At 45.8% G+C, this 22,969-nt stretch overlaps 1 protein-coding gene across 8 annotated transcripts in view; it reads right to left on the reverse strand.

Annotated features, from left to right (window-relative positions):
- The window catches only part of SFXN5 (sideroflexin 5), a 107,001-nt gene that overhangs the window by 16,644 nt on the left and 67,388 nt on the right, over window positions 1–22,969 (reverse strand). For 6 of the 8 annotated variants that reach the window (XM_074821766.1, XM_074821763.1, XM_074821764.1 and 3 more), the window contains 4 exons: window positions 21,986–22,076; window positions 17,258–17,373; window positions 15,082–15,167; window positions 6,153–6,270 (listed from right to left, as the gene is read on the reverse strand). In XM_074821766.1, the coding sequence (XP_074677867.1) occupies window positions 6,153–6,270; window positions 15,082–15,167; window positions 17,258–17,373; window positions 21,986–22,076 (411 nt within the window). The remainder of the gene's footprint in view (window positions 1–6,152; window positions 6,271–15,081; window positions 15,168–17,257; window positions 17,374–21,985; window positions 22,077–22,969) is intronic. The other 2 variants (XM_074821759.1, XM_074821765.1) reach the window with 1 other exon arrangement.

The following is a 22,969-nucleotide window of genomic DNA, read 5'->3' on the forward strand; positions in this document are numbered from 1 at the left end:
TCCCTTCCCCATCCCTGCTGGCCATGCTATTGCTGATCATTATTCAACCACTCGGTATCATATAAATCTTGGGGGGTTCTGCTTAAGTAAAAGGTTTCATGGACATTAAAGAAGCTCACACAGATCACCTGTCCATTTTAAGTTCATGTGGAAAATAAAGATACTCTTGCCTACATCAACAGTTACTTTGCCAGAAGAGAAAGTAGATCAGTACACAGGAGAGGAACCTCAGAAGAACCTCTTAATGCTTCAGAAGTCAACGGTGGAGCATCACCTGTGTGTCAGTATGAAACCAAACCTTCAGGGCACAGCTAGAATGCTCTGCAGTCTTTGGGAGACACATACCACTGAGCTTCCAGCCTCCTGCCAGGCCTTAAAGACCTTGCACCACTTCTTTTCTAAGAGGATCTCCTTCCCAGACCACCCTCCAGCCCAGGGGCAGACATTGGCCAGCACCTTCAGGTTATCAGCCTCTCAGGAAACCGTTCCTCAGACCCAGAAGCAAAGAAATACCACAGAACTTCTCACTTCTCAAACATTTTTCCCCATGGCAGCTGGCAAATCCTTTCCTTTGCTTCTTATCCAAGTTGGACAAAATTACTGCAGAGAATCCCTCCGGCTCCCCTCCCCCTGTGCAATGTAATCCCAAGGGAGAAATGGTTTCATGGGGACCCCCTGCTGTCTTGCATCTGATTTCCCTCCTAAGTATGGTATAGGGAAGCGTCTCGAGGGCTATGGCTGTGACCTCCATACAGCTCTTTTGTCAAGTGCCATTTCATTAAAAAATCAGCCTTTTAACTGTGGACACATTTCAACCTCACCAAATCTGCTAATTATTGACAGTTGGTGAAGAGGAGATTTCACTTGTTCCTCCTGTTAAACTGCATCTAATTAGTAATTACTGGTTCACTGTCATCTTTACTGCAATAATCCCACTGCACATTGGCTCATTAACCTTTTGCTTTTCTAAAGCAGCCTGCCAACAAGATGAAGGCTAAAACAGATTGGAAAACAATAGCTCAGCCTTGGATTTTAGGCTGTTTATTCCCCTTGTCCTGAAGAACCAAAAGGAAGATTATTTTTAAGAAAAGGCTTTCAGCTGAAATCAGCCTAGTTCCGGAAGATGGCTTGTTTTGCCCTAACCAGCAACCCAGGCCCTTTAAACTTAACCCACGGTGAGGGCATGTGTATTATAGCTCGTGGAAGGGTTTCTCTGCCATCAGCTCTTGCTTCAGCTCCATCGCTCACCTGGGTTTATCCTCCTTTATCAGCACGACCCAGCACACTGGGCAGGGGCTGAGGCAAGTTTTGGTGGGTTTGCAGCACCCTGGAAGTTCAACAGCATCCCCTTGGATGCTGAAAAAATGAATGATCCGGATTGAGCAGGGCCCAAAGGGTGGAAAATCAGTGGAGCAACCCCATGGTTATTTCTTTTGCTGCTACACTGAATTTCATTTGCACAAGTCCCATTTTCAGTTTGGAACTGTCACAGCTGTTTCTATTGGCAGTGCATAGCTGAGTAGGAGTTGTCAGTGGGGATGCTGTAGGATAGGCGGTTAGAAAAGAGATTCCCCGGGGGGCATGGGAGGCAGTTGGAGGTTGTGGGCTAAATGCATTAACTAGATGTTTCTCCTAAACTTAACAGCAGTGATTTATTTAATGCACATTGGTGCATTTAGGTACCTGAGTTAACACTATATTGGGATGAAAAGTGTATTTCTCAGCACCTTAAGCGTGCGCAGTCGCAAGGACCCATGTCTTTACGGCTGACACTAGGGTTTTATTTTTATAAAGTGATCTTCAAAACATCTAGAAACAAGCTGTGATTCTGGAGCACTGCTGCAGACATCAAAGCGGATTCCATCTGTACAAAATCAAGGAAGGTATAAGGTCTTAGCTAGACTAAATACCGACCCAAGAGAAGATCTGGATGCATTATCCTTCCCAACACATGCAGGTTGTTCAGCTCCAGGATCTTCATTTACCCGATACTGGTGTTTCTGTATGCAACCAGAGCTGAATTCTGATTTCTCTTTTGTTATTTCAAAACAGGTATAACTCTGAACCAGCTACAGCTGATGTGATAAGGTGGCTGCATTTATCTAGCACGTTTATTAAATCTATTGCAAGGCTTCATTCTACTTGAAAACTAATTGTAAGTTTGAGCCCCTTTAGAAGAGTGGATCAAAGGCGGCCAGGCAAGCTCCCATGCTAAAACAAGCGCTTAATAACGCATCAGCTTCTGTGTTTGCTCTCTGACTGAAGAAAAAGGACTGTGAATGTGTGATTAAGGGCAGAATTTGGCTCATTTACAATTCCTGAAAGGGTTGCTGCTCAGACCATAATCATATTTTTGGAACAGAACACGCCTATTACATCTTGTTGTTAATAATTTACTCCCTGGGTAGTGCTCATTACAACTGCATCATCTCAGTCGTGTTATGTTCGTAGCTGCCTCACCTACTGCGGTTATGAGAAAAAGCAAACACACACATGCACACAAATACACACATGAATATGCATATAGAGAGAGGTCAGTGTTCAAACACTTAAAGTCTGTGAACTTAGTTGTCTGACAAGTTCACGGACCAGTGGTGAGTGGCCAAGAAGTCACACGTTCTGAGAAATGCTCTTTGCAAGGAAACTCAGATGTCCAAGACTGTGAAGAAATGGCTCTGGATTGTTTCAGATAAATCACCTGCTCTGCTCATTTGAGCATCCCCACAGTCACCACCGATGAGATTTTGCAGAATGGGAGGAACACCCTTTACACACGCACTCACACATGTTTATAATGAATGCAAACAAGACTGATCAGACCAGGCTGCTACGGAGAACCTGATTCCTTGGCGTCACCAGATGTGAGGTCCAGCTGTGCGTGTGGCCCTAACTCCAGTTGAACAGAGACGAAATCCCAGTAGGGAATGAGCTATACCACCAGCTGTAACGGTTTCTCTTCATTGACATGAAGCGTGGGCAGGGAGCACGTCATTCTGTTTGATCTACTAATCAGCGCTGATTCATGTTTATACTGCAGATAACATTTCATCTGCTTTTAGAAGGTCATTTTCAAGTGATGCTGTATGGTTTCACTATTGCCTGACGCCTGCAATTTGAATAGCCTTTGAAGGAAGCCAGACCTTAATTTTCCTTGTGGCCTAGAATTCATTCAGCTGTTAGCATCAACACAATTTTTCATGCTGTAATATCAGATACTATACATCATAAATTATCTGTCATCCGTAAAGCTAAAATACAAAAGGCAAAAAGACTTTGTGAGCTTCATTTTTAGCTAAAGAAACTAAGGCAATGAATAAATATTTCTGTAGAGCCCGAAGTGTTTAACACTGAATGCCTCAGATTCTGGCACCGAAACTTTAGTTCCCACTGACCTTAGTAGTCACTTGTTATTTCACAGAAGCCCGTGCTAAGCAATGCCTACAGAAAATACTGGAAACGTATAAAATGCTAAATTTCAAAACAGAATTGTAGGGTGAGTTTCCTGTCTATGTTGAAAGAATGGTTTGGCTTGGCCAACAGTGTTGAACATGTGCATCGTCAGCAAGAACAGAGAAAATACACAGTGACTGCTGCTTAAGGCTTGAGATGACCCAAAGTCTGGGGAAGTGGTAAGAAATTAAGAGCCCAGGTCACAGGGCTCTGGATCTCGTGGTGATCTGTGGAAAAGAAGTCAACGTGCATCATACTATAGTCACACACGAAATTGCCTCTGGGCACAAAGAGCATGTGGACCTATGGCATGGGGCACCATTCTGGGGGAACGGTAGTAATGTCACCTTTGGGGTAAATTAGGTTGGGGGTACCTCCAGTGCTCTCCCTTCCCTGATTATCTTGAAAGGAGACCTCCCAGGAAAGGCCATAGCTACCTTCTGGTGGGTGAAGCTCCTTTCCCTGGAAACAGGAGCATAAGGGATGCTTTACAGCCAAGTCTCCTTCCAACAGGAACTTTGGACATGCTCTGGGCATGTACCTTGAACGGGTGCAAGACCTGGAAATACTCCTCAGTCTTTCACAACCAAAACCTCTGAGCAGAACTTGGGATCACAGCAAAAAAACAATGGACAGGGAACTAAGGTTGAGCTCATGCCAAAATGATTAACATGCTCTGTGGATGTATGAATTGAAGCTGGTGCAGGGTCTGGAGCACAGGTGTGATGGGGAGCGGCTGAGGGAACTGGGGGGGTTTAGTCTGGAGAAGAGGAGGCTGAGGGGAGACCTCATGGCCCTCTCCAACTGCCTGAAAGGAGGGTGCAGAGAGGGGGGATGAGTCTCTTGAGCCAAGGAACCAGCGGCAGGCCAAGAGGGAATGGCCTCAAGCTGCGCCAGGGCAGGGTCAGACTGGCTCTTAGGAAGGATTTCTTTGCAGAAGGGGTTGTTGGGCGTTGGAATGGGCTGCCCAGGGCAGGGGGGGAGTCCCCATCCCTGGAGGGGTTGAAGAGTCGGGTTGACCCAGCGCTGAGGGATCTGGTGGAGTTGGGAACGGTCAGGGTGAGGTTCATGGTTGGGCTGGAGGAGCTTCAAGGTCTTTTCCAACCTGGATGATTCTGTGATTCTGTGAATTCAAGTAGAAGCAGGCAAATCACATTGCTCCTGCAACTGGTACTTGTGCAACTTCTTACTGGAATACTGTGTCTGGTTCTTATGGAAATGCTCCAAAAAGGATGTTGACTAATTAGAAAAAGTTTAAGGAAGAGCCATATGAATCATTAAAGCTTCAGGAAACACGTCTTTTAGCAAGAGACTCCAAGATTGAGCTATATTCAGTTTCTTAAAGAGAAGATTAAGGGACAGTTTTATCTCAGCCTGTAAACAGCTAGAAGGACAACAAAAAATTTCTAACACGTTTTTCAGTCTAGCAGACAAGTGTGCAAGATTCCCTGGCTTGAAATTGTGAATAAACCCATCCAGACCAAAAAAATTCAATTAACCAGTAGAGGCTGTGATACCAACTTCTGGTCAACTGTTCTAGTTAACACAAAAAGAACTCCAGCGAAGTCCTTTGCTCTGATTGAGGTTTTATCACTTCATAATAGTGACCCTCCCTGTAAATATACAAAGTGACAATCTGCAAATCTATAAGCTCCAAACACCGAATGGTCAAAATGAATGTCTTACAAATAAATACAGCTTAGCAATTTGCTCAAGTAACTTCGATATGAGTGATTTCATTAGTCATTCTGCCTGTTTCCTTGGCTAGTTTTCCTCTGTTCACCCCCAGGCTGTGTCTTCCCAGAGCCAGGCTAGAAGATGAAAAGGCAGAACCCTTCAAAGAAGCTCTGGGAAAGTACATCCACATCAAATGTACATCCCAGGCTCTTTGCTTAATGGGCAAAGACTTGTTTTGACTTTGTTAATGCCAAGGAAACACCACTGGCATGGGGGAGGGTGAGCTGAACCATGCTGTCCCCGGTGCAGCTCAGTTCTGACTAAGCTCGCGTCCCCAGACAAGACAGGACGAACCCAGCTGGAGTCTGAGAGCTGAAGTCATCACTCAGAAACACCAACATCCCTTGACTTGTGATCTGATCAGACCTGACCTGGCTATCACTAAAGAGGGACCAGACACCCACTGCTCTAGCTGAGACTCTCCTCTGACTGGCGATCAAGCAGGCAGAACATTATCCTCAAACATTTAAAAAACCACCTTATTCCAACCTGGTTGTCCCCCTGATCCCTGGTGTTTTGATTACTAAATGTTCTCCACATGGGAGAGGCCTGGAGCAGACCACCCCTGTGGGAGAACAACAGAGGTGACGGAAGGGAGGAGGATCCCACATGACCATCCCTTGTCAGTAAAAGGTGCGTTTGGTGGGTGGAGCAAAGGTTCCTCTGTTCAGTTCTTGCTCTGTTCGCTTGGAAGGCACATCCCACTGCTCGATCCAAACACTGGTTAGAAGTATGGAAAAGCTGTGGGATATTCATCTGCGCTATGCTAGCGTGCGCTGCCAGGAGGGACTAACATCACCCGCCCAGTGAACCTGCGCTCGTTAAAGTGAAGAAGACAGCAACCGACTCCATCCAAAAACGGTGGAGGCCCCATAGCAATGAGACAATCCAGGAAGGCCAGACAAGCAATGGCATTGGTAAGTCCCTCCAACATACCCCACAGCAGTGACCACACATGTACTGACCTCGGACATCTGCGGGAAGAGGCTGATGGCCAAGGGGAGGGCCAGGCCAAAGGCCGCGAGGCACACAAGGCTTTGGACTGGGAGAATCATCCGGGGACGGGACCTCAGGAGGGATGTTCTGGAAAGGAAAGGCTTTGTTAGACCATTTCATAGAGCAGGTGAGTGCGTGCCATCATCAAAACTGACACTGGTGTTCACCCAGACCCACTGGTCTCCCTATTCCGAACTGGTCTAGGTTCATCCTTAGCAGGTCATCAAGTTCTCCCACAGAAGATCCCCAGACCTGCAAACTGTGCTTTCGCATCTGCTGGGGTTACACAGCCCACGCCAACCTAAGTGCTCACTACTCCTAAATTAAACAGGATGACTTCACGCACGCTTCCCCCATTTCAAACCATCCCACACTGGAGTGAAAGGTACACAAGGTGACCACGCCACACGCAGGTGTCACCTGCATTAAGGCTTTGGAGACTACGTTGAGTGAGCAGAAGGAAATTACGTTCTTGAGAGAGATTATGAACTTTGTCAGCCCTATCACACAGGGATACTGGAAAAGGCACACGACTTTGTTAATGGGGTAACAAAGTAGTAAACTTGACAATGCCTTAATTTGTTAAAAATCAAACATCTGCAGAGTGGGCAATAGGGATGTTTTAACACCTGCTGTCCCCAGGGGATATTTATGAGTTCAAGACTTGTTAAGAGCAAACACTTTAAGATACCTGCAAGGTCAGATTCTGATAATGACCCATTAAGTGAGCCTTCTGATGCAATTAACACCGAACCACGGACAACATTTAGCTGGTAGAAGGCGGCATGTTAAGTATCTTCCAGGATATAGGACAGTTTACAAATTAATGGGAAACAAGTTTACAAGTTAAGGGGGAAAATACAATTCTTGAGGGGTTTGTTCTGGAGCTATTTACACCAAACTGATACCTTCATTCATTTTTTTTCTACCAGTCTGAAACAACCAGGATTACAAACCAGCAACTTGCCAGTGAGTTTTGTTTGAATATTCAGTGTATATTAGCAATGTCAGCAGATTCACTGCTGGGTCACCAGCTCCACCCTTAGTCCCAACGTGCATCTCTCCTCTGTCCACCCTGATCTTGAGGATGGCGACGCCTCACGGCGCCCTGCCATCAAACATGGGCAGAGATCTGCGATCTGTCACTGAGGTGATAAGCGAGGAGCTCTCTTTTGGTCGAGAAAGGTCCAATCAGATGACACTAACTGCTAAACATCACTGTGGTACCACCACGGGGGTTTTAAAAAGCTTTTCTAATCAATTCACAAGGTGTCCCCCAAACCCAAGCCAACCCTTCCCACATCAGGGCAGGGTGTGCTCTGGCACACGCACGAGTGATTTTTCCAGCACATCTCCGCGTGCAGCCCGAGCCTGCAGCCAATGCAAGATAACAGATTACCTCAACCCCCGTCTACTCCACGTTTACTGCAGGCTACAAACACGCACCTGATGAATTATAACGGAGCAGCTGATGTGTGGGAACTTGTTACCCTGCTGTACGTTGTCTGTGTGTCTGAACATTCCGACTCTTCGCCCTTTACTAGCAATGCTTGCTGAAAGCTGTCTTCATCTTGAGAAGGTTTGGGGGAAGTGGGGAAGGAAAACAAGATCCAGAGCCTTAACTCCTCCAATATCTCAGCTCCTCACTAATAAGCTATCGAGACAGAGTTGATCCTATCAATTTGTGCTGTGAAAGCCAAGCTTCTGTTCTCCAATATTTAGCTACTTTGTTTTGCACAGAGCACAATCTAACCTAAAAGACTCCTGTAGAAGTCCACAAGGATTTTGTCCGAGCCAGGAGAGCGGGTTGCCTTGCTCCGTGCTCTTTAACAAATGCAACATTCAAGAATTGCCATCAATTAGCTGTGATAACTAGTCCCTGGGATGCAGAGGGGCAACTCCTGGAACTGATTTATTCTCCTCCTTAAGCTGTCATGATCCATGAGAGCCCTCGCTGAGAAAATCATATGACCAGCATCCTTCAAGCCTCCCTGGAGTACAGTTTAGAACCAAGACATCACTGCTTATACCACCCCTGACATCTTAATTTGGAAGCTGCACCCTCTTTAATTACTGCCCTGTTGGGGACCTTATAATCACCCAAGTAAAAACTCAACCAATTTAAAAGGATCCCCAGTACAGCCCCCAGGTGTGATTTCCAGGAGTGCTTCAAACTCAGGCCAGTTCAAATTACAATGGCTAACCTCCTAATTAAGAAGTTATGGTTTGCTTTAAAAAGGAGAGGGGACTAATTAACACATGTAGTGTAATGTCTTAATTGGGATTCAGATTCTAAAATTTGTGTGGTTCAGAATAAATGACTCATAATTAGTCGAGAGGTCCACTTCTCTTCTGTCCCTAGGATCTTTGCTCTCGACACAGATCTCAGAAGAATATTAAATATTGCATGCTGCATTTTGTTAGCTGTCAAACGCAATCGAAAACCCTCTTTTCACCCATTAGCCCCCCAGCGGAAGTGAATGATTAGATGATTCCAAAGGGTTTAATTGCAGAGTGTTACAGCAGATTAAAAATAAATAATAATAATATCCATTTGTTGGAGAGTGAATTAGTTTACAACGCTGTCCTGTGTGCTCTGCCAAGGGGTTTGAGCAGGGAAGTGGGGGCCTGGACTTTCAGATCCCCCTGACAGCCCAACTTGGCCACTGGCATCTTCTGAAGCAGACTGCTATGTTCACAGGAGCAAATATCACCTTGCCCTACCAGCAATTCTGCAGTATTTGAAGTTATTTTCACACGATAACAGTAGATTTACAGACCGTCACCATGTATGCAGGACAGGACCAGCCAGGCTCTGGTGAACTAAACTGTGGCACTCAGGTTAGACAATTCGGGATGGAAAAGCCTGCACCAAGAGAAGGTCTCAGAGCAGAAATCTGCAGGAAGACAATATGATGTATGCTTTATTGTTCCCAATTTTAGAAGCTAAATTTTTGGCACCAGTGGTCTGCCTTGCTAGTACAAGCGATCCGTGTTTATACATCAACCTTTGGATGGCAAAGAACATGTATTTTTGCAAGACTTCCCTCCTCCTCTCTCTTTTTTCTTCTTTTTTTTTTTTTTTTTTTTAAAGATTTGTTTCTTTACCCCCCTTCAAAAGCCCCAAATGCCTATTCTTTCTGCAATTTGCCTTCATAAAATTTGCTTAGCGGATATTAAAGAGGCAGTAACACACTGGGGAGCTTCTCGTTTACTGATCCTAGGTAGTGCTTACTGTTAGCAGATATACCTAAAGCTAGACCTTACGGATAACATTTCAATATGCATGAGTGTGCATGTACGTAGGTATATACACAGACACACGCATACTTGTACAGACAGTACATCTGCTCCGCAGAGACAGTGTGTTGTAGATCTTGTAAATACACCTTCATTCAACTTTCATCACATTGTTCATTAGTGGTTTAAATTTTGCATAATTTGGCAGCTGCCTCTGGCGTTTTTCAAGAGGTACTGTAATTTATTCCATATGGAAGTCAGTTGCTGTACTAAAAAGGAGTTATCAGGTTCAGTGAACCAGAGCTGTATTTGTCTAGAAGGAGGTGTCAGATGCTAAACTAAATATGACAGGAGTTAACCAAAGTCTCCCAGCTGACAGATTCTGTGGGGTTTCTGTAGTGTTTGGTATAAACAGGTTCAAAGCTAATACATACATCGCAAGACGCTGAGGATGCCGGCGGGGTAAGGAAAGCGCTGGAGGCTGAAGCTCCAGCTATCCCGAGGCATCCCAGGCTCCTCAGAGCCCGGGGTTCAAAACACTCCAATGTGAAAACAAACTTTGAGGTGGTTGTCCTCCCTCAGATCCCAGTTCCCCTGAGAACCTCCCAGAGCGGGCACCGTACCACGGCTCTGCTTCAGAGAGCTCGTTAGGTCCCTGCTATCCGCAGAGGGTGTTTCTGAGCTTTTCTCACTCATTTTGGGAATCCTGAGCTCTTCTAGCAACCAGTAGCTCTGTCTGCTGTCCTGTCCAGCCAGGCCGCCGCTGTCCTCCCCAAGGAGCATCTCCTGCTCTTGGCTGTAGCCCCAGTGCCCCCTCCAGAGGACACAGCAGATGCAAAGCGAGTGAGGTTGGGGGATTTTTGTACTTGATTGACATAATTAAAGGAGCAGTTTCAATGTTTACTCTGGAAACAGCCACAGCAGTTTAAGGTGTCACTGCTGGCAGCTGTTTAGTTTAAACAAATTTCAGCGAGGGTTTAGCTGGACAGAGAGACTTTGCGCTTCCAGAGGAGGAAGAGCACCTGTAGGAAATGTTCTTCACACACTGTCAAAAGAAGAATATGCCTAGCAAAAGGCTGTGAACATGAGATCCAGGAGGACCTTCTACCTCACACACATTTCTGCAGTGAAAAACATGGTTTAAGCTGAAGAAAACACCTTTCCTGCACCACAAAACAATGGGCTGAGAAATGGGTATCCATCAGGAGAAGCTATTTTGCATGTCTAGACTGACTTAGCTAAGCCAGAGCAGCTCTGTAATGTTGATCCGCCCTGGGAGCACCCTAATTTTATGAGCTCTACAGGAAAACAGCCCCAAGGATGCTGACATGCTGTGGCAGCTCTGCCACAAGACCAGGAGGATGTGGAGATGAAGAAAGAGTAGAAACGCTCCCCTTTTATGGACACAACTATTCTGCTCCCCGCTTCTCTCTCAGCTCTTGCCCATTGCCAACAGCCCCAGCTTTCTCTCTCCTCCATAAACGCTGCACAGTCAGCTCCAGGGCTTCCGCCTGTCTAGTCTGACCTACATGAGCTCTTGGAGCCCATCCTCAGACCTCCTGCTGCGCTTCAGACCCTCCGAGGTTGCTTGGACTGTGAGGCAGAGAAGAGGCTTTAAGATAAGGAGTTAAGAAGAGCTTATGTTCTTCAAGTTCCACTGCCAGCTATTAGCTCAGAGTGTCCACAGCAGACAGTGCTGGTGGACTGAGCTTGATCACCACTTGTCCAGACCACATGAACCAAGAACCACTGGATTTGGGCTCTCCCACCACTAAGCTCAGCCTACAAGGGAACCTGAGGTTGCACTTCCACGCAGACCTGGGTGGTCTACACATAGACCAGCTGCGTGATGGGCTTCAACTCTGCAAGGAGTCGGAAGCTGGACAAAGGCTACTGGAGAAGTCTTGGGTGATGGCTGGGAGAAACCTGCACCATTTCCCAAATTTCATCATAACTACCAGATAAAAGGATTCACAGAACCATCTGAATAAGGGGAAAAGGGACAAGAAGCCCAACTTAATGCAGTGGATATCGTTGTCCCCACACATCGGTGACATGGAGGTACTTATGAAGTTTCCATTGTCTGCTCCAAAGCCGGCTACATCCCATAGATGAGTCGTCTTCGTCTCATAGACAATGTGAAACCAATATTTTTCCGTATTAAAGTTGCCAACACAGATATTATTTATAAAACTTAAATGAGAATACATCTGCACAAAATAACTGACACCGTGTTCCCCGCATGGCATATGTAGTCTCAAAATAAACATTGATTCTATATGTTAGCTGCTTCAACAGAGCGTCCAAGCAGCAGGAAATGCATGAAACATGGGGAAAGAATGGCGCGCTGCGGAGCTCAGCAGTGGGAGGTAACATTGAATTACTTGGAGAGCAGAGAAGGCGGCCCTGGGAGTTAAAATACACAGCAGGCAAAGAGACGAGATAAGCCAAGAGAGCTGAAAAAAATGGCACAAGAGACGAGAGAGGCAGCTGGGGGAGTTAAAACATGCAGATGGAGAGATGGCTGAGAGAGAGGAAAGACCTGGATCCAAGTGGAAAGACGACGACCAGGAACTGGCCACTTAAAATAAACTTTTTGACTACCAAGAGGAAAACGAGGGAGCGAGTTCTTCATGAATCTGAAAACCACTGCTGGGAGCACGGAGCTTGCTCCCCGGGGTGGTGTAACTCCCACCCAACTGCAGCACTGTCACCCACTTCCACCCGGACTTAAACGTGAGGCAGGAGAATCGCTCTCCTCCTTCGCCACAACCCCAAATGCAAATGATTTAGTAGAGGATCCAGATTGCGACTTCTGATTCCAGATCTCCAGCCTCCAAATAATAAGCCGTCACTCTTGTCTTTCTCATTTATAGACACTGTAAGGATTTCTATAAATAAATTGATAATGCATGCCTTGGTATGACTCCCATTAAAAACACCCTAGTCTAACTAAAATTCTACGAAATTTAAAAAGTTGAACTTTTCACCAAATGCTCCAAGTTTTTTTCACCTCTGACTTGTCCTGCAGTCACCACTTTAAAAGATCTGGGAGTCAACACCCGGACTGCGAATCCCTCGGCTATGGGAAGGATGATCTCCATGTCCAGAGGATGCTTCCATGTCCTACAGCGATACCTCCACCTCTAGCTGCATGGCCAAACCGCACCCCACTCCCTATCCCTGCTGTTTCTCACTCACAGGCTTCCAGGAATCCAAAGATATTTGATGGAAAATGAAACAGTACAGGCACAAAGCTCTAAGGAGAATTCAGGCAGGCAAAAGCAGCGCCCAGATATTTTTATATCGACAGTTTCATTTGGGGGTGGTGGGAAGGAAAGTATGCTCACACGCCTGAATTAAGTCTTTCTATTAGTTAAAATGATGACATTTTGAAGACAAACTCCTCTATGTCCACATTTGCTTGACAGATAAAATTAGTTTCTACAAGTCCTGCACAGAGCACAGGTGCATTTAGTAAAACTCATATCAATACAAGAAATTACGATGCCCCCAAGTACGAAGCAGATTTTGCTATTAGTTTTATTTAAGCTTGTGGATGTTTAGCAAGACCCATGATGGTCCTCAGTGCTTCCCGTTGGAGACAATCATTTCTAGAGCAGCTTTCTACAAACTTCGAATTTTTGCACGTAAAGATTTTTGTCTGTTCACATTGATAACCAGAATATCAAGGATCCTCTGAATTACAGCAGTAAAATAGTTTGTCTTCGGGGGTGATCCTTCTTGGATGAGCTAATCACCAAGGTAGGGTTAGACTGGAACCAGGGCCCGCGTTAAGCCAGCGGTAACACACGCAGAGCCTCAGCGTGACAGAAAGGCGAAAAGAAAGAGCTCTGTAGTAAGAACATCACAAATCGGTGGCATTTCTGAAGTGTCTGGCATGTGGACAGATGAAAACAGAAGTCCTCTCAACTGACAACAGCAAAGCAGCTTTGATGGGATTATAAAGGCTAGAATCACGCGTCTGAATTTGAAGCGGGGAAGCTGCCAAGACGCCGGGGTACACAGATAAGTGACAATCCCTGTTCTTGCACATGACTTTGAGCAAGCCCTGAGTAAGTACTCCAGAGTAAGATACTCCAGAGTAAGACACGGTCACTCCTGAGCACCTCTCCTGCAGGTAGACCATGGGCTGGAGGACTGTGTGGGTGCATCGGTCTGGGAGCAGGAAAGAGGCTGCAGAGCTTTTGTCATGGAGGAGCATGAAGTGAAAATCAAATGCTTTGCACAAAATTAGGGGGACTGGAATCTACCCCTTGTCCCTGTGTGTCTCCAGCAGCCGCCTCCAAACAGTGGCCAGCAGCAAGTGCTACCAAGACTGTGCCCTGCTGCAGGGAACGGCCACAGTCCCTTTAAAAGGGGAGGAAAACTGTGTATTTTGGCCAAAAAGAGCTGAAAGAACTTACTTTAGGGTTCCCAAAAGTTCGTTGCCCTGTTTCTCCCCACACCCAGGCCATGGGAGGAACTGATCTTGGCGAGAGAGCCTCTAGGTGCTAGAGGGTTACCAGACTATATTTTTAAATTTAGATGTTAAAAATCAGTCTCCAAATGTACAGAAGCAGCTATGACCCTTCCGTTAAGGAGAGAAAATTGCCCAGGGGTGTTTCTACAAGGGTAAACAAGGCTAACCAAAGTTATGGGTCAATCCCTAATTGTACTAATAGCTATTTACTTTGTCAGTGGAGTGCTTTAGAGCAGCCATTATCAACAGATTTGTTTAAAGAGTGCTTCCAGCTTGGCTGTCTGGACAAAGGTAGCAAGCCCTTTAGTACCCCCATCTTTCAATGCACTAATCAGGCTCCAGGGGTTGGCAAGGTGATCCCCACCCCACGGATCATTCACACCCAATGAGCCCCTGATGGGTGTCCTAAGGAGCCAGGGGTACCCAACAGCTCCAAGGAGGCTCACAAAGCAGAGGTGTTGGAAAGCAAGGTGGGAAAATGGCCCATGGACAGGGCAGTTTGCGTTTTTTTGCTATTAAGAACTCTGATAGGAGATAATTAGACAGGAAATAATAACCCTGCCCTTTCCTGCCAACTCTCCTCGCACTGATGCTCCACGGAGACATCTGCCAGGAGAGAATCTGGCTTAAACAGTGATGGAAAGCAAATTTCTGCACAATTTGTGAAACATATATTCTTCTGGGGATGTCCAAGCCACAGGATGTTACTGAAAGAAAGTACAAGCGAGTTCAAACAGGGCATAAACAAGTCCAACAGTGGCCAAGGTGGTCTGGATGCGGTGCGTGGTCCCCACACTCCCTATCACTGGCTGAACACGAGCCAAGCCCTTTTGTCTGATCCCATGTGGCAGCTCTAATGTTTGCTAAGTGGAGGACTGAAAACTTAACAGACACTTTTCTGCTGAATTCAGAGAGTTTTGGCTCACGTTGACCCTACAGAATAGGGTTATTTGAACTGCTGGGGTCTCAGAAAAATGGTTTAAAATAACCACATCAATGCAACACTTCAACAGCCTACAACAATGCTTAAAAATGACAGAACATGAAAATTTTAATAAGCAAAAAGAGTCTTTGATGGACCAACACTAAGAAATATCAATGAATTAACACCTAATGAGGATCTTTTCTCCCTTCCCCTTGAAAAGCCCCCACCCTTTATATTACCCAACACTTACTTTTCCAGTATGGACATAATAATTGGAGGTAGAACCAGTATAGGCATTGGCAGGACCACTCTAGTCAGGGCCGTTTCTAGCAGTGCCTGAAAAGGAAAAACAAACAAACCCAAGACATTTAAAACAAATCTCAGGATGTACCTTCGCTTAGCAATCAACACGTGGGCACAGAAATGGTTTGGCTGGCCTTTCTTCTGTCGCATATGTGAATGAATGTATCAACACACACTTTCAACTTTGCTATCAGCTATTTGCATACAACCTATTTTCACTCCGTTGCTACAAATAATGGGCTGGAGCCCATGCTTGGTCATAAATCCAGTGGAGTAAACAGAGACACCTAATAGCTTCCCCGATTTCACTTCATGTGGCCAAAAGTGCTCCAACATCTCCTCGTATTCCTACGCAAACATGTTAGTGCTGCCTGGAGGAAGAAAGAGAGGCCAAACAGCTGCCTGGAAGGTGTTGTAAGGTGAAATATCTCAGTATGGGCTGAGCAGCAGCTTCAACCCTTCCTCCGTCAACTGAGTTTCAATTTCAGTTACGTGCTGGGGCAACGCAGCACCTCATTGTCTGCTCCAAGACTTGTTTCTGTTTTTCATTGTCTGCTCCAAGACTTGTTTCTGGTTTTGAATCACTGGTGGTTTATTGCAAAGCATCACACACAGGGTTTTGCTCTCCCAGGAGGACGCCCAACTGTGGAGCTACAGTTGTCCCTCCACTCGTGCTTTCTCCCTGGCAGCAGGAAGCAGCAAACAAAGCAGCGAGATTTGTATAAATTACCCTGAGATGAGACCTAGAGAAGATCAGGAGCACTCTAGCAAGGTGTATCACCACCACGGTGTCTTCATGTCTCTCTTCCAACCACCTTTGCCAGCACCCACATGGGATGCCCCAAGCACTGCGACCACGCATGGGGCTTTGGCAGATGTAGGCAAAGGATACTACAGATTTTGGATGCAAATGATGAAGGCTTGGGAGCACTCACTCCTTCCAAGTGGGAGGAGGTCTGAGAGGCACAGATGTGGTACACTGAGGATCTGCCAAATTTTACACGACAAAACTCAGTACTAAACTATTTGGGAAGAAGGACTGGGATTAGATGGCAGCTGAGCAGAAGTTCTCAGAAGTCCAAATTTGTTTAAAATGCATGTAAATCACACTTGCAGTACCTTCACTTTTAATATTTATTTTCTATGTTGTCTGTCTTCCCCTCGACCATTAGGATGGAGAGGGGAAGCTGGGTCCTGAAGCCAGTTAATGTAAGTGAGGAAAACTGGCTCAAATAAGTATCTCCGAGCCCTTCAACAGATTGTTTTAATCTCCCTGTTATACAACAATATGGAGAGATATTAGAGATCTCCCATTTCTTGCCGAGGACTGTGAATCTGTACATTAATTGCTGTCTATGAAGTGCCTTAAGAGCCTTGGACAGAAGGAGTGAGAGAAATGCCAAGCATTATATTATTAACTCCTCTGCCTGGGCGTGTGCTTCGGTACATGCTTTACATTTCAGATTAAAGCCCACTTGGAAACAACATGCCTCAGACAATCAGATGATGCTCAGAAGACAAAACTATCTAAGAAGGGAAGAAAAGGGAATAATTGCAGGCAGATGGCAGAGAGTGGAAGGTGACGGGGGAAAACAGAGCAGGTGTTAGGACGAGGATAAAAACATCTGGCTACCCTCACAACGCTTGGGTTGGCAATTGTAATGCAGTTTGGACATGGCAAGGGTTAAAAAGCTACTCAGCTCGAAAATGAAGTCTTCCTCATTTGGAAAAAGGTGTAAGTTATCTTTGCTTCATATTCAACATGAACTGCTTACAAGTTTCCACAAAGAAATCCTATGGCTGTGAAAGCATCAGGGTAGTACAGGATCTTCCTGATGTCAATCTGCGCCCCTCCAAACCACCAAGGTCAGTCACGGAACTTCCCTGCTCGACACCAGCCTGTGTCCACCAGCACACTCAGTTTTGGGGCTACGCAACCGCACGGTGGGTACAACGTAGGCATTAAGTTTCCTTGTTTCGTTCTTCCTTCATGATGGGTAAAGCTCATCTATTTCTAGCTCTTTTAAGTCATCAATTCCTACGGCTGTGGGATTTGTTGAGCCAGAAGGCCAGCTGTGTACAAGCTCACCCCAGTGCTGGCCAGGAACATCACAGGTACGTACATGTTTTGCAGCAATTCTGGAAGACCCGACAATGTTTCCGTTACTGTCCAAAACATCAATTCCTTCTTCCAGCTCTGTGTGCCTCATCAGGACAACATTGCAGATATTGGCACTAGCTGAGGATGAGAAAAGCATGATGATTAGCAACGCAGCCCTGGTCAATACCAAATGGCAGGCTTCTGTTCGCCGTGACAGCCCTTCAGCTTTTCTTGCATCAAGCTGCCAAGAAGCTTCTGCAAGTCAAGGAGCCACTCTTACAGTAAGACAAAGATGTGATTCTTAAGCAGAGAATAATAACCAAGATAATTTTCTTTTACTCGCAAAAGGATCTGCTGTCACAAACAGAAACGTATTGACGCAAAGAAACACCAGCATTTCCAGACGTTGCTGTTCGCACACGCTCCCCCCCTCCATAGCGATCCTTCACCCGACATTTCGATCTACTAAGTCACAGAATCACAGAATCATTCAGGTTGGAAAAGCCCCTCGGGATCATCGAGTCCAACCCTCAGCCCTACTCTACAAAGCTCTCCCCTACACTATATCCCCCAACATCTCATCTAAGTCAAAACAGGTCCTTGTACTGGGCGGCCAATTGGTCTTAGCCAACCAGGCACTGCTGATTGGCAGCTGCCTCTTCCGATGGTACATCCCAGAGCGGGTCTTAACTCCCCTTACTAGGCCAGCAGACAAACTCTTCTTAAATAACAGATTTTAGCAGGTATGATGGAAATACACTGCAAGGGATTTCACTGAGCTCTGAAGGACTGCTTAGATCTGAGCTCTTAAGAGGAGAGAATTATTTTTTTTAATCAAATAAGACAAAGTTGGGTTGCTTCCATGGACACGTATCCCATTAGTGAGGGTCTTGCTGACTATTTGCCCTTATTTCACCTGTTTTAGGGGAAAAATGGCTCTGTGGGCTTATTTTCTAGAGTTAGAGACCCCTTTCTTTGCTTTAACATTATTTTTTTGAACTATGACACAAACCAGCAGTACTTTGGGTGGCTCTGGTTCCCAACTGACATTTCCCAGATCTCAGCCCTGCATTCATGGCAGAGGTGGAAGCAGGTCTGGGACCCTTTCTGACAATCCCCCCTTGCCCAGCCCGTGGCTTTTGTAGCCTTCTCGAGATGACCCCAAACTCTGCTCCTCAAGTAATGTGTTAAGAGTGGGGGTTGAGAAACATCCTTCCCAGGTGCACCTCCTCTCCAGGGCCCAGGCACTTCTTAAATTTTTCCAAAGAAAAGCTGCTAATTCCTACAAAAGTTTTGGGTTTGACAAACTGGCATTTTCCAGCAACTCCCCCCCCCCAACCACCACATTTTGTTGCAAACTTTCCAACCAGAGCTAATACAAACTCACTGTTGCTGCAAGTACCACTGCTTCCAAAAATGTGTTTCTGTACTGCTTGATGGGTTAATATTCGCTAATTAATCTCAATTCATGTCATATAACAAATGTCTAATTTTTTGAGGGTGGTGGGTGGGTGAGCCCTATACGAATGCAGCTCTCTGCAATCAAGGATGATTTGTGGTGACAAATGCTCCTTACACTCGAGAATAAGAGGAACATACACACACGCACACTCTGTCTCTCTCTTTAATATTCGAACTACTGGACCAGTCTTCCTATCTATCAAAATATCTGTGTTATCAACCCTTCAGCTCCTTAATCCAAGATAAAAAAGAAAACAGGCATTTCATTTAAAGCAAGTTTAGCCCCCCTTTTTTTGTTCTTTTTTAACACTCACATGCCCTGTCCTTCTAGCTATCAGTCAAGACTGAACATATCAAAACACACCAGCAGAGACGCTCTGGTCAAGCCAGGACGCACCAGCACAAGGCTCTTGTGAGACTCGTGACGGGGTGTCCAAACCTGAAGCCCTCCCCACCGCAGCTAGATGCTTCTCCCAAGTCTCTGGACCTTATTGGGGTTTCATTGTCCCAAATTTAAAACCTGATTCCAGCCCGTTCGTCTGAGAAAGCAATGGTCTTAGCTGCTCCCGTTCTGCTTTCTGAGAAAGCAGAAAATGCTGCTAGTTATGGGGGAACTTGGATTTTATGGACGTCGCAAATACAGGGGGGGAAGGAGAAATAAATAAATATATGTGTAGACAATTTGATTTTCAGAATTTGGAAAGAAATTGTGATAATATAGCCTGGAAGCCACTTCTGTGAAAATACTGAGTGACATGTTGGAAACCGGGTTCAGATACAAAAGCAACCCACCACCCTACTTCTATAAGTGTATATATATCCTTTCTAAACCAGGGTGCTCTCCACACACCAAATACGTCCTCATGCACCACTTAAACACATTTAACAATTTTAACCCCACGCACAAAAAAAAAAAAAAAAACCCAAGGAGAAGAAATTCTTCATCCTCCTCACCTCCCTTCCCTCCAACAGGTATCTTTCTACCAGTTTTAACTTCCTTCAGATCAGGTTTGGGGGTTTTCTGTGGTTTTTTTAGCCATGTACATCTCCAGTACAAAGCACACCGCCACCAGCGACACCCCTTACCTTCGTGACAGCTATCCACACTCAGTCCTTGGGAAGAAGAGGGTAAATTGGGTTCCCTGCAATAACCCTGGGCATCGATATCCTTCACCACCTACATCTCTGAGGAAGGGTCGAGGCCCTTCTTGCTCCAATTGGGGAATCACGGCTCTGCAGAACACAGTGCAGACACACTCCTCCCCTTCTCCTGCACCAAAAACCTTCATGGAGAACAACTTCACCACCCAGATGATGCTCCAGGGTGGCCAACATCAAGCACAAACACCTTTTACAACAAGCCAGACGCTGGTTACGCACAACCTTGGCCATTTCCATGAGCTGTTCCACCTGGGTTTGTTTCCTGTATCCGTCCTCTGAGGCAGGGGAGGATTTTTTGGACAACTTGTGATTTCCAGCTACTACAAATTACTTTTAGCGGAGGGTGAGGGTGCAGCACAATCTCTCAGCACCCTGCTCCAGTGCCACTTCCCTGAGTCTGCATCTCCTTGGGATGAGAGACCACCAAGCTTTGATGCACACCTCCAGTTTTCCAGCTGCTACCAACCAGCACAACTCAGCTGAGGTCAGTGGGAGAGGGAGGCAGGGAAGGGCCAGGGGGGAAAACTGCTAAATGGTAGTGGAGCAAGAGCTTTACACCAGCGTCTGGCTTTTCATGTAGAAAGAGTGAAATTCTGCCCTTTTGCAGGGGGCTGGTGGTTCAAAAGCGATGGGAAGACGCATCTTAATTAAACAGTTTGTCCAGGTCTGCAAACCAATCACTCGCAGCTTTCAAAACCACAAAACAGCAATTAGTGGGAGGATTCCTGATGTCCTGGCACATAACGAAGCATGACAGTACACAAATAAAATAAGAACTAGAGAATTAATTATGGGCTAAACAAATTAATTACGGGTCCTCAATCAATGCCGACACAAGCGTAACCTCTTTCTCCTTACACCTTGGTGTGAAAATAGATCAACCCAGCGGCGAAGACTTCCCGCAGGCATCTCTGACTCAAACCCAGCCTCAGAGCTGCCTCCCGGGTCTTGTGCTCACCTCTAGTGCCCTCTTGGTTATAAAAACCAAAAGAAAGCTGAAACCCACTAAAAATATATTCCAGGAAAGTTCCAGGAAAACAATAATAACGTCCACAGATCCCCTTTGTACAAGCAAAGTGCTCAGACACAAGATCGAGTGCAACCTACAGACCACAATTCCCGTCACCCCCTGCTCTGCAGACAAGGTAAGCAGCTGTTTTTTCTGGCAGAAAAAGGCAAAGAAACCCAGCAACTCGGGAACTGAAGGCTGGAGGGTCAGAGCAACCAGCTCTCTGTAAAAAAAAGGAGCAGAAAGACCGGAGAAACCGAGAGCAACAACTAGGGAAAGAGGCTCAGCATCCTCGAGCAAAGCTCTGAGGACGTGGTCCTCGCACAGCAAAGGGAAAAGCTTAAAGGAAAGTTTTGCATTAACACAGTTGAAAAGGGACGTGCCACAGTGAGCGAAGCCTCTTTGTTTCTGATTTCCTCTATGCTTGGACAATTTTTGCACCATCTTTATAAATAAACAAGCTTACATAAAGAGTTACCCTAACGCCACTGGCGATTTCTTCACAGCTAAAATAACTCATTGTTTGTTGTAACCACTGGCTTCAGCAAAGGCCGAGTCCAGCATGTCCCTCTCCTCAGACACCGAGCAGTTAGCTGATAAAATGCAGAAGGGTTTATTTTGTGCTCCAGCAAGTCAGCAGCAGTCTTAATTCTTCACACACTTTGGTCTTTTTTTAATCAGTGGCTCTTAGAAATCTGCATATTCAGAGCAGGAGCATTTAATTTCATTTTTATTGTAAAAAAACCCTAATGCTACCACTTGAAGATTTGATTTGACATGATTCAAACCAGATCTTGCAAATTAAATGCTCTCAAATTTGGCCGGTCAAGGACCAGTCAACGCTGATTATTTTTTAAACTGCTGGAGAGTGGAAAGTGCAGCTTCATAAAGCCTCGGGAGCTGCCTCCGCCAGCAGCTTTGCATCATTTTCCTGCCAAAATGCTGCTTTGCACCATCCCATCACTGTCTGCACCGACGCAGGGACCCACCGCCGAGGGGAGACAGCAGTGACGGCGTAAAGCAGGAAGGCAGGAGTTAGGTGCTCATCCCAGTTGCTTTTAGCCACCGGTAGATTTACAGCCAACACTTTGAATATAAAGAAAAGGTGTTATTTCTTACCGACAGCAGGGAATGGCACAAACCTCTGGATCAAGAGACGAGTGGCGGGGGTAAACTTGTTTGCTCTCTGAACCAGAACATTAAGGCCCACCTTTGAATAGGAAAAAAAAAAAAACAAACAACAAAAAAAACAGAGAAGCAGAAACATTTAGCTACAAGGAGCAGGGCAGATGCCACAGCTTGCAGACAGCAGCAGAGCTCTTCAGGGGGACAGGCTGGGGTCTCTCCCCATGCAGAAGTGTTTGAGAACTAAACACCCCACACACCGCAGGGTTTAGCTGTGTTGGGTTCAACTCTTTATTCAATGAAGGGTTGAACCCAACTGTTGGGCTTAAATGAAGAGTTGAACCCAACCGTTGAGTTGAACCCAACCATCAGGTTTAAATGAAGGGTTGAACCCAACCATTGGGTTGAACCCAGCCATTAAGTTTAAACCCTTTCCAGCTAAAAGACAAGCTGGAAACCACTGCAACACTGTTCAGTCCTCCTGGAAATGCCCTTAGCTGCATTTTTACCCAGTTCACTGGCATTTTCCCCATTCAGCACAAAATCATCGGGGCTGGGAGTCCTCACCCAGCTGGGAAAAAAGCCAAATATCAGGGGTGGTGGTTGGCCCAACACAATTCATTCCTCCTCCCAGGGGCTGTGCAAACCACACCACCCCACTCCAATGCAAACATTTGGGCTATAAAGGAGCTATTAATAGAAACAAGAGCTAGCAGGCAGTTTATTATAACCACGGATCATTTTTTTGTTGCCTCCTCCAACACTTGAATAATGCAGAGCTCTCCACAGTTTTGCAGAGAACTAAGTCATTGCGTATGTTAATATAAACGGCACGGAGGAGAGTCGCTGCCTCGTCAGCCTCAGCGTGGTTGGATAGTAGTGATAGTCGGAGAATTTCCATCAAAATTTGTTTCGAGCAGAACTGGGGTTATTAATTAAACAACCCCACTCGCAGGGAATGACTTCTGTCTTCAAATT

Source organism: Strix aluco, chromosome 4 (genome assembly GCF_031877795.1).
Source record: "Strix aluco isolate bStrAlu1 chromosome 4, bStrAlu1.hap1, whole genome shotgun sequence".
In the NCBI taxonomy this organism is placed as follows: domain Eukaryota; kingdom Metazoa; phylum Chordata; class Aves; order Strigiformes; family Strigidae; genus Strix; species Strix aluco.